We start from the raw sequence: 12,584 nt of genomic DNA, 5'->3' as shown, positions 1-12,584 counted from the left end.
TGAGGTTATCGTCTACTTCAGGCAAGATTGTTTTTTTTGTTTCGTTATTACAAGCGTGTAATTCAAATACAATCCAATAACACAGTTTTTATCCGGTTATGCAGTGAAAAGGCTAATTTAAAAATGGCACAGTATGCATGAAAAATAATTAAGCACTTTACATTTTTGTGTTTTCAGGACATGGCATTGTTCAGAGGCTTAAATTACATTGCTATGGTTGCTGCATATTTCATGTGATTCCAGATGTGTTTCCACAAGATTGTATAAGTCTATAGACCATTTAATACCTGTACTGCAAGATGTAATTGTGTAAATCAAGGGCCTGGAGAAGATGAACTCACTAGTTGGATATTCTAATATGGTATTAATGGAATTAATTGTGTTACAAGTGTACTGTAGTATGTGACTTGTTTGCTTGTATCCATGCCAATAGCAAGCCTAGGTGTGACTTTATAAGATGCTTGTATCTGTTACCAAGAAAAGAGGATGCTGTGGATAGATAAAGATGGTTTATGAGATGCAAATATTTCCAACTTCAATGCAAGTGTCATGAAAATGTGTGCAGTTTGGAATTCGGTCAATAGAAGTTTTTTCTGGTTTTGCAAGCAAGCTAGGATTATTTGCACACTGGCCATCACAGGATATGGACACCCATATAGGTCTGCTCTGGTTATGCATTAAAGCTGTTGACCGGTCAATAGGGCTCATAGGAATTGCCATGGGCAGAACGGGGGACTTACTGTATTTGCCAAACTCAGCTCTCTGTGAAACTTGTCTCTCTTGGATAATTTGTTAAATGTGGCTAGAATATGTATGTTCATGTTTTAGAAGAAAGATCTCTCCCATCCCCAAAAATAATTTTAAGATGTTGATTGAGTTTACTGGTTCTACAGACTACAAACCCTCAAGGAAAAGCCTTTCATGCTTTGATAAATAAAATGTTACCTTCTTAAAACAGAAGGTATTGGCAATAATTCAGCTTTAACCTTTTGTTGTTTTCTGTAATCACAAGCATGGGTTGTGGTGACCAACAGACACCATATGCAGAGCGTACAGCACTCCCCTCTCCTGGATCCTGTCAGTCGTAGCCCATCTTCTTTGGGTCTTCCGAGGTTCCCAGTCTATTGGGTGAGACAACCATCTGTCATGTGATGACAGATGGCAGTCTTACCATAGAGCTATAGCGCCCCCCCTAGGACAGGAAGAAATGCGGCGATGAATGCTGGCAAGGTGAGATCTGTGCAGGGGCTGTGGGGGGAAGTCTTTGGGGAGTGTTTGTTTTCTGTTTTGTTTTGTTTTTTCTCTGTATTGTAGGATCTAAAAGCAGATAAAAATTGCACCACTTTTAGACTCCAAAATCCGGAAAGAATCATACCGCCTAGGAGGTTAAAGGACAACTGAAGTGAGAAGAATATGGAGGCTGCCATATTTATTTTCTTTTGACCCTCTGATTACTGTGAGCCAGTAACAGTGATAAGGAAGTGCAAAAAGGAAAGAAATCGCTTTCGTTCTTAAAGAGAACCAGAGACGAAGCACCTTCATGTATTTTACCATATATATCAATGGGAACATGACAGTAAACGCCTACCTTACTCTCTGTTTCATTATCTTCTGCTAAATATGCCTGTTATCAGCCCTGATAAGAATCCCTGACTGAGCATTCAGTCTAGCTTTTCCCGGAATGATTATAGCAGAGTCAGTCTTCTGTGATGTCTTTTCAAGCCCAAGCCTGCCCCCTTGTGGCTCTGCTTTGCTGCATTGAGGACAAATAGCAGCAAATCAGAATCACAGAAGACTAATCATTTCGGGAAAAGCTAGACTGAATGCTCAGTCGGGGATTCTTATCAAGGCTGATAACGGGCAGATTGAGCAGAGAAGAATGAAACCGAGAGCACGGTAGGTGTTTACTGTCATGTTCCCACTGATATATATGGTAAAATACGTGAGGTTGCTTCGTCTCTGGTTCCCTTTAAATGGCTCATTGCCTTTGGTCTGAATTGAGTTAAGCTTTTGCCGGCTTCTATATGCTATATTATTAATCAATCATCACTTTTCAACTCTAAATTCATAACTAGCAGTTATATAAATACCACTTGCATATTTCTGCAGCTAGGGGTCAAAAGCATCCATTATTTTCTTCCAGGTTATTGTTAATTATGATACTAGTCATCATAGGATAGGCTGCATGCTTTAAAAAAAAATAAGTTCTATATATCAAATTGTTATAATTGCATTGATTTTAGAGGACCATTCAGTTGTGAGGCGGAGAAGACGAAGGCATAGGAACAAAGGAAAAGTGACTCCGTATTCTTCCAGTGACCATGGAAATGACTTGCAGCAAACCGAGCATGAGCCTGTGAAATCTGAACGTGGGTTCATCAATAAAAGTAAAAAGAGGAAATTGCAGAGGAAGAGGCAACGAGAAAGGCTGAAAGCTGCTGGTCTTTGGCCAAAGAAGAAATCAGTAGGGTTAAAGAATCCACCTGATGAAGAGTTGCTGGAACCTGGCACAGTGGAGAAATCCAGTGAAAATACAGAGCAAGAACAGAAGAAAACAGAGGACTTGCTGGACTTCCTTCAAGCAACTCAAGAAATCTACTTCTCTGAAAGTACGTTATTCATTGGTATTTCCTTCTGCTTTACTCAGATAATTTTGCTACTAACTTTATTTTAGGGCTAGTTAGATGGAGTATGTCAAGGAAAACCTGAATTCTTGTTGCAGGCAGTATTAGTGAGATCTGTTGTGTAGGTGGGTGTTCTGCGCACTTGACCATTCACGTGTGTGTTGAACTGGAATGAGGTGGGTCCACACTTTTTAAAAAGAAAGAACAGCGATAACGGGAGCCCAAATAGCGCAATAAGTCACTGGTATAGGAATAAAAGGATGGGCGTGGTACTCTCAAAGATGGGTTGCAGATGGAGCAAACAACCTCGACAGGCAGGTAGAGGTTCAGAAACTTGTCTTCACTTTGCTATTTCTATGTTTTGGCTTCTTGCAGCACTTGGCAATGCTATTGTCATGAGGAAGTGGGCGTAGACCCAGAGAGGTGCTTTGTGCTTTGGATTTTCACAGCTCTTGCACTGCTAGTGGCCTGAGGAAGTGGGTGCAGACCTATGAAGCGGGGTTGCCAGTGCAAAATAAATATGTTTCAATGAATTAGTGCCGTTACATAGGTAAGCCACCTCTTCATTTAATTTTAGTTGTTTTTAACCTAGTTTTATATTCACCTGAGCGCCTATTGCCATTTTGTGCGTGCAGGGGTGCCAGATTGCTTGGGAGAGAGAGATGTGGTAAAAGTACTCAAACATTGGGCCAGGCCGAGGCAGAGGCGAGAGAGGCTCCAGCCTCAGGGCGCAGTGTAGGAGGGTACGCACAACTCACTCAGCTATCATTCCCCTATTGTGTTTAAAGCAGAGAGGAATAAGAAAAGGGGCTAAATGGCAGTGGCTGCAAGCCAGATAACTAGAGATTAAGGTGTTGGGGGGATTGGGGGCCCTGGGGCACCTTTTAGTCTAATAGCAATCAGTGTGTGACGACTGGGGTGGGAGGGATGGAGGGGTGCGCTTTGATGTCTTAGCCTTGGGTGCTGGAGGACCTTTTCCCAGCTCTGAATTTGCCTCACAAGGCTACCACAAGTGTCTACAACTGGGGCATTGGCACCTCTCTTCATATCCTATGAACACTTTTCTTGGAAATTGTCTGTTTTCTTATGTGTATGGCATTAGTCTCAAAACTGAATTCTGTATTAAAGAGAACCCGAGGTGGGTTTGAAGAATATTATCTGCATACAGAGGCTGGATCTGCCTATACAGCCCAGCCTCTGTTGCTATCCCAAACCCCCCTAAGGTCCCCCTGCACTCTGCAATCCCTCCATAAATCACAGCCACACTGCTGACAAACAGCTTGTCAGAGCTGGCTGTGTTTATCTCTATAGTGTCAGTCTGCTGCTCTCCACGCCTCCTGCAGAACTCCAGTCCCCGCCTGCATCCCTTCCCTCCCTGCTGATTGGAGGGAAGGGACGGGGGCAGGGACCGGAGCTATGCAGGATGCGGGGGAGCAGCTGAGACTGACACTACAGATGTAAACACAGCCTCACAGCACGGCTGTGATTTATGAGGGATTGCAGAGTGCAGGGGGACCTTAGTTGTGTTTGGGATAGCAACAGTGGCTGGGCTGTATAGGCAGATCCAGCCTCTGTATGCAGATAACATTCTTTAAACACACCTCGGGTTCTCTTTAAAGGGAACCTGAAGCGAGAATTCTTATAGAGGTTGCCATAATTATTTCCTTTTAAAAAATACCAGTTGCCTGGCAGCCCTGCTTGTCTATTTGGCTGCAGTAGTGTCTGAATAACACCAGAAACAAGCATGTGGCTAATCTTGTCAGATCTGTCATTAATGTCAAAAATGCCTCATTTGCTGCAAGGGTCTATGGCTAAAAGTATTAGGGCCCGTTTCCACTTGTGCGGTGCGGAATCGCCGCGGATCCCCCGCTGACGAAATTGCATGCGGGTGCGATTCCGCATGCGTATTTTACTTCGATTTCGCATAGGTTACTATTGATGTGATTTTAACCATGTCACTGCCTGTGTGATTTAACATTAGTTCCTATGTGAAATACGCATGCCAAAACCGCATGCGATTTCCCTATTAAATACATTAGCGGCGATTCGCATAGCGGTGTGCGGGATGCGGATTCTGACGGCTCTTCCGTGCAGATTTCTCCCGCACAGAAAAACGCTCAGGATTACTGACAAGTGGAAACAGGGCCATCCACTTGTATTGGCTATGCAAATCCGCATGCGGATAACGCATGCAGATTCTCGATAGTGGAAACGGGCCCTTAGAGGCAGATGATCAGCAGGATAGCCAGGCAACTGATATTGCTTAAAAGGAAATAAATATGGCAACCTCCATATACCTCTTACTCCAGGTTCCCTTTAAGCCTGTTCCTTCCTGCTTCACTAGGCTACTCCCATTGGCCAGCCATCATTATCTATTGTCATGTGATACTGGTGGCAGGATTAGTCTTCAGCTAACATTTTTCCTTTGTTATAATGTGAGTTTGAAACAAGGCAAATGTTTCAGGTAGAACAAAGGTTATGTTCCCAAACATTAATTAAAGATGATCGAAATTTATACAGTGTGGTTCGAGGCCAATTAAAAATTCACTTCCTAATGTCTTTGGTTGGCCCAATTCCAAGCTGCATACAATTTGCAATAAATCTGCATGCATGCAAAAATTATTTGCATGTTACTGACCATCTCTAAAGATGAGGAAAGTAAATGGAGGGCACAGACTTCCTGTTCTCAAGTTATTCCATTAGAAATTTCCAGAACACAAAAGAAAACAGTCCTTATATGGATTGTATCTGTACATGCAGTTAGCTTTACTGATGATAGTGTAGAGACGGACTGCATTCAGTTAGCTGTACTGCCAGGTAGTGTTTAGGGGGGATAGGGATTAGGGTAGGGAGTAAGGGACTTAGGGACTTAAGCCCTGATTCACAAAGCTTTTCTGTTAAATTATCTCACATTATTTATTAACTCACAAATGATCTCTCCTTAAATGACTTAACTCATGGTTTACCTCTCTTTATCTAACTTAACTCATGGTTTAGCTCGCCTTATTTGACATAACTCATGAATTATCTCAACTTTTTTGACATAAGGAGAGCTAAACTGTGAGTTATCTATTTATCTTATGAATTATCTCTCCTTGTTTATTTCCTGCATTAGCACTCCTTACAGTTAAGGTGAAAAATAAGTAACCTTTGTGAACCAACCCCATTGTTTGTGACAGAGTAAGTGCAGCACTTTAAAGAGTTGGTTTCTAGGCATGTTGTCAGGCTGGCAGCAGTACTGGCAGTACAGAAATGACCTGCTAACAGTGGTGCTCACCGCCAGGTCGTGATCACGCTTACGCGTGGATTCACGACCATTTTGACGCATTCCGCCTCGGACACGCTAAGCCGTGAATAGATTTTCAACCACGAAAATCTACTTCGGCTTCGTGTGAATGCGGACAGAAATCCGCATTCACGCTCGTGAAACCCGGCGCTGAAGTCGTGGTTTGCGGAAATGCGTCAAACTATGCGGAAGTGACACATTGCAGGCCAATCAGAGTGCCCCAGCCAGGCCCTAGCAACCAATCACAGGAGGGGAGCTATGCCCTCCCCTCCTGAATATAAAGTGGCGGCCATGATGGAAAAGCTCTGTCCTTGCTAGACTGTGGTGCTGAGAGGATTATCTCCAGGCCATTGTTGTTTGAGCAAGTGCATTTATTGTGTTAAAAACAAAGCGTTTTTTTTTTTGCTAACACTGCTCTTATACTGTACACAGTTAGCTAGTCAGTGAGTGATTGCTATAGTTAGTTGTAGTCAGTGTAGTGTAGTGGGAGTGTGGGAGTCTAGTGATTATTTAACTGTGTGTAGTGCAGGCAGGTTCAGTGCTGCAGTGTAGTCAGTGTAGTGGGAGTGGGGATTATCTGTGTGTAGTGCAGGCAGGCAGGTTAGTGCAGCTGCAGTGTTCACTTGTATATTCCAGTGACAGTTATACACTTGTACTATTTGCAGGCAGCCAGTCACACCGCCGGCGCCGCCACTCTCTGCCAGCGCTGTTCATTCATTTTGTCAGTGACCTTGTGCCGTGCCCAGTGCCCACTGCTCGCTCGCTGGCATATGAGCATCTCATTACACAGTGTGACATCCTTGTGTGCCCACTGCATCCTTCAGTGACCTAGTTGTATATCCAGTGCCCACTGCTGTGCCCACTGCATCCTTCAGTGACCTTGTACTGTGCCCACTGCATCCTTCAGTGACCTAGTTGTATATCCAGTGCCCACTGCTGTGCCCACTGCATCCTTCAGTGACCTTGTACTGTGCCCACTGCATCCTTCAGTGACGTAGTTGTATATCCAGTGCCCACTGCTGTGCCCACTGCATCCTTCAGTGACCTTGTACTGTGCCCACTGCATCCTTCAGTGACCTAGTTGTATATCCAGTGCCCACTGCTGTGCCCACTGCATCCTTCAGTGACCTTGTACTGTGCCCACTGCATCCTTCAGTGACCTAGTTGTATATCCAGTGCCCACTGCTGTGCCCACTGCATCCTTCAGTGACCTTGTACTGTGCCCACTGCATCCTTCAGTGACCTAGTTGTATATCCAGTGCCCACTGCTGTGCCCACTGCATCCTTCAGTGACCTTGTACTGTGCCCACTGCATCCTTCAGTGACCTTGTACTGTGCCCACTGCATCCTTCAGTGACCTAGTTGTATATCCAGTGCCCACTGCTGTGCCCACTGCATCCTTCAGTGACCTTGTACTGTGCCCACTGCATCCTTCAGTGACCTAGTTGTATATCCAGTGCCCACTGCTGTGCCCACTGCATCCTTCAGTGACCTTGTACTGTGCCCACTGCATCCTTCAGTGACCTAGTTGTATATCCAGTGCCCACTTCATCCTTCAGTGACCTTGTACTGTGCCCACTGCATCCTTCAGTGACCTAGTTGTATATCCAGTGCCCATTGTTGTGCCCACTGCATCCTTCAGTGACCTTGTACTGTGCCCACTGCATCCTTCAGTGACCTAGTTGTATATCCAGTGCCCACTGCTGTGCCCACTGCATCCTTCAGTGACCTAGTTGTATATCCAGTGCCCACTGCTGTGCCCACTGCATCCTTCAGTGACCTTGTACTGTGCCCACTGCATCCTTCAGTGACCTAGTTGTATATCCAGTGCCCACTGCTGTGCCCACTGCATCCTTCCGTGACCTAGTTGTATATCCAGTGCCCACTGCTGTGCCCACTGCATCCTTCAGTGACCTTGTACTGTGCCCACTGCATCCTTCAGTGACCTAGTTGTATATCCAGTGCCCACTGCTGTGCCCACTGCATCCTTCAGTGACCTTGTACTGTGCCCACTGCATCCTTCAGTGACCTAGTTGTATATCCAGTGCCCACTGCTGTGCCCACTGCATCCTTCAGTGACCTTGTACTGTGCCCACTGCATCCTTCAGTGACCTAGTTGTATATCCAGTGCCCACTGCTGTGCCCACTGCATCCTTCAGTGACCTTGTACTGTGCCCACTGCATCCTTCAGTGACCTAGTTGTATATCCAGTGCCCACTGCATCCTTCAGTGACCTTGTACTGTGCCCACTGCATCCTTCAGTGACCTTGTACTGTGCCCACTGCATCCTTCAGTGACCTAGTTGTATATCCAGTGCCCACTGCTGTGCCCACTGCATCCTTCAGTGACCTTGTACTGTGCCCACTGCATCCTTCAGTGACCTAGTTGTATATCCAGTGCCCACTTCATCCTTCAGTGACCTTGTACTGTGCCCACTGCATCCTTCAGTGACCTAGTTGTATATCCAGTGCCCACTGCTGTGCCCACTGCATCCTTCAGTGACCTAGTTGTATATCCAGTGCCCACTGCTGTGCCCACTGCATCCTTCAGTGACCTTGTACTGTGCCCACTGCATCCTTCAGTGACCTAGTTGTATATCCAGTGCCCACTGCTGTGCCCACTGCATCCTTCAGTGACCTTGTACTGTGCCCACTGCATCCTTCAGTGACATAGTTGTATATCCAGTGCCCACTGCTGTGCCCACTGCATCCTTCAGTGACCTAGTTGTATATCCAGTGCCCAATTGCTGTGCCCACTGCATCCTTCAGTGACCTTGTACTGTGCCCACTGCATCCTTCAGTGACCTAGTTGTATATCCAGTGCCCACTGCTGTGCCCACTGCATCCTTCAGTGACCTTGTACTGTGCCCACTGCATCCTTCAGTGCCGTTGTACTGTGCCTGGTGCATCCTTCAGTGACCTTGTACTGTGCCCACTGCATCCAGTGATTCATTACTAGCAACATGTCTGGCAGGGTTTCGCGGGGTGAGAGGAAAGGGAGTTCAATTGCCTCAGCCACTTCTGGGACTGCTCCACGTCCAGGGAGAGGACGCCCAGCTGTACAGCTGTACGTGGTCGTGATGCAGCAGAAAGGGGGGCAGCAAAGCCTGCGGACGCCATTGTCCAAATATTTTAAAGTTTCTGGTCCCCGTGTGGTGGTTGAGCAAATGGAACCTGACGTACTCATGAACATCATGACTTCCTCCCAGACCTCTACTGTGAGCACCACTCCAAGCAGCAGCAGCAGCCAACGTCCCACGCTTGTTGTGACATCCACCCCAGCACCCACTGGTCAGCAGCCCTCCCAGGATGACAGCGTTCTGTCCCTCAGTCCGGCTTCTGGGAACCTGCTGATGCAAGAAGCTCAGGACTTACTGGGGACCGATGTGGCAGAGATTGAGATCGGGCCACAATCACAAGCGTTGTTGAGTTCTGGTGATGAAGAAGAGGGGTCTGTGTCTGGGGATGTAGGGACAGAAGAGGAGGCGGGGGAGTCAGAGGAAGAGCTGGATTATGATGATGCTGCTGATGATGACGACGTTGTGGACCCTAACTATGTGCAGCCTGCTGAGTCCGTGGAAGAATGGTCAGAGGCAGAGCAGGATGACGAGTCACCTCGGCCTAGGCAAGGATATCGCCATATGTCAGGCAGGGGCATCGGCAGCAGTGGGCGTGGAGGAAGTAGACAGGACACTGCTTCAGCCGGCACCACCACCATGCAACCCCCGGCAACTACTACCACACATTGTTCCGCTGCACCCTCTGCTAGTGGGGGCCGCAGTAAATTAAAGTCACCAGTGTGGGATTGCTTTGAGGAATGTACTGATGACAAAAGGTATGCGGTGTGCAGGTTATGCAGCAAAAGATTGAGCCGTGGGAAAAGTCTGAGCAAGATGGGTTTCTCATCCCTCCAGGGCCACCTGAGAAGCCGCCACTGCCGCGAGTATGTGGACTTTAAGAGGAAGCAGGCACTGCTGGCAGGGGTTCCTGAGAGCAGAAGGCCCACCAGCGCAGCAGCATCATCCCTCCCTCAGGGTCGTGAATCCCCCACAGCAGCAGCAGTAGTAGCACGCAAGCGCTCTTCCACCTCGGCTACTCAGGACACAGACATTGAGGCTGGCAGCCAGTGTTCGTCTCTCTCCTCTGTCTCCCCTGCATCCCAGCGTCGTCAGACCCTGCTGAGCGACACCTTTCAGGGTCTGACCAAGCCTCTGCCTCCAAGCCACAGGCGGATCCGCAAACTAAATGGCTTGCTGGCCCGGGCCATGGCATCACAGCTGCTTCCCTACTCCCTGGTGCAGGAGGGGAGCGCCAAGCGGACGCTGCTCCAATTTGGCATCCCCGAGTGGCAAGTCCCCAGTCGCCACTATTTCAGCAGGAGCGCGATCCCAGCACTCCACAAGTTTGCGGTGGAAAACGTGGCCCGTTCCCTGGACTACTCTGTGGGCAAGCGGGTCCACGTGACCATGGACTCGTGGAGTAGCAGATTTGGGACAGGTCGCTACCTGTCCTTTACGGCCCACTGGGTGACACTGATGGAAGGGAGGGAGGACAAGATCGCATCAGCCCAGCTAGTGGTGCCACCACGCGGGATCAGGGGGGATGCAGAAGGGTCCTGTCACGACACTCCCTCTGCACCCGGAAAGCAAGCCCGCCTCGGCAGCAGCAGCGCCAAGCCTCGGCACTGCCAAGCCCTTTTAAAATTGGTGACCCTGGGGAAGGAGAGGCTTACGGCCACCAACGTCCTGGCCGCCCTCAGGAAGCAGGAGCGGAGGTGGCTGACCCCCAGAGGCCTGGAAGTGGGGTATGTGGCAGCCGATAACGGGGCCAACCTGGTGGCAGCAGTGCAGCAGGGAAACCTCCAGCACATCCCCTGCTTGGCCCACGTGCTCAATCTTGTGGTGCAGTGCTTCTTGCGCACCTACCAGGGGATGAGCGAGCTGCTGCAGGATGCCCGGGCGGTGGTACGCTTTTTCCGCCTGTCAGCCACTGCCTCTGCACTCTTGTCCACCTTACAGCAGCAGTATGGAAGGCCACAACACCGGATGATCATCGACATGCCAGTTCGCTGGAATTCGACTCTGGCCATGTTGGAGCGGCTGTGTCAGCACAGGCTGGCTCTTAGGGCCTACATGCTAGACCCAAGTGTCCCCAGCAACCAGCAAGTCCCCATGATTACTGCCACTCAGTGGACACTGATGCAGCAAGTATGCCTGGTGCTGAGTCCCTTCCTGGAGGCAACCAAGATGGTCAGTGAGGAGCGGGCCTCTGTGTGCCAGTGGGTGCCCTTGGTTTGTCTACTGGAGCAGGCAATGGACAATTTAATTGAGCGTGGGGATGAAGCCCTGAGGCAGTTGGAAGAACAGGAGCAGATGGCAGCACAGTCCAGCTCAGAGGAGGGCTCACAGCAGGTAGTGGAAGAGTTGGAGGTCCCTAACCTGAATGAGGAGGAGGAGGAGGAGCAGAGTGCAGCAGGCGTTGTACGTGGATGGCAGTTTGAGGAGGACAACGACATGGCACAGGAAGAGGACAGGCATGCGTTATGGGACAATGGCGAGGACGAGGAAGATCTTGCTGGCAGGGCCCACTTGTTTCCCATGGCTATGCACATGTTGCGCTGCCTTCGCAGGGACCACCGGGTGATCCAGATGCGTTCAAGGGAGGACATCTGGATTACCTTGATGCTTGATCCCCGTCTGAAGGGGAAGCTGGGAGACTTAATGACGCCATCCACCACCGAGCAACGCACAAGGGAGTTGGAGGCCCTTGTGCGCAGACTACTGGAAGCATTCCCCCAGCCTTCCACCCCCACTGTAACTGCTCTGCCAAGCCAGCAAGAGGTGCCTGCCATTGCCACTAGCAGCACAACAACAACCACCAGCAGCAGCAGCAACTGGCGCCCGGAGACCTGAAGAGCCTAGGCAAGAGCCTGTATGCAGTGCAGCAGCCCAGAACAGAGGTGCCCGCCACAGCATCCACCACCAACCAGCACAAGCAACGACTGACCACCATGGTGTCTGACTATATGGGGTCATCCAGCGGGCTCAATGACACCGACAGCCCCGTGGACCCCTTGGAGTACTGGGTCAAGAGACTGGACATCTGGAGCGAGCTTTCCCAGTACGCCCTGGAACTCCTATCCTGCCCTCCTTCCAGTGTCCTCTCAGAGAGATGCTTTAGTGCGGCCGGTGGCGTGGTCACAGAGAAGCGCTCTCGGCTCTCCCACGCCTCTGTGGACAAACTCACCTTCCTGAAAATCAACCAGGCTTGGGTGGAAGGTGAGTTCCTGGCCCCTATTGTCGGACACAGGGGGACATGAAGTGGCTGCTGCATGTGCTGTTGTTAACTATGCCTGCCTTTATAAAGACAGTTACTACCTGCCTAGTGCCTACCTTGGTTAATTTTTTGGTGTTATGGTACTACTACCAGTAAGTTGCCATGGTCCTCCTTCTGAGCTGCTGAACTGACCGCCCGCTTTGTCCTCCTGACTCAGTCGCTACTACACTCTGCGTTCACACTGCCCGGGTCACTGGGTGCATTTAATTTTTTGGCCAGCACTATGACGCTGTGCTGCTACTACTACCACCAGTATGTTGCCATGGTCCTTCTGTGCTGCTGCTGCTGCTGCTGAACTGAACGCCCGCTTTGTCCTCCTCCTCCTCCTGACTGTCGCTA

The 12,584-nt window shown here is 49.1% G+C and overlaps 1 protein-coding gene across 1 annotated transcript in view; it reads left to right on the top strand.

The window, feature by feature from the left end:
- The window catches only part of ERICH1 (glutamate rich 1), an 84,874-nt gene that overhangs the window by 60,410 nt on the left and 11,880 nt on the right, over positions 1-12,584 (top strand). The window contains exon 4 of the mRNA XM_068281339.1: positions 2,244-2,609. Within this exon, the coding sequence (XP_068137440.1) occupies positions 2,244-2,609 (366 nt within the window). The remainder of the gene's footprint in view (positions 1-2,243; positions 2,610-12,584) is intronic.

Source organism: Hyperolius riggenbachi, chromosome 4, assembly GCF_040937935.1.
Source record: "Hyperolius riggenbachi isolate aHypRig1 chromosome 4, aHypRig1.pri, whole genome shotgun sequence".
NCBI classification, from domain to species: Eukaryota; Metazoa; Chordata; class Amphibia; order Anura; family Hyperoliidae; genus Hyperolius; species Hyperolius riggenbachi.
The sequence above is the reverse complement of the archived record's forward strand: the minus strand, read 5'-3'. Positions and strand labels throughout refer to the sequence as shown.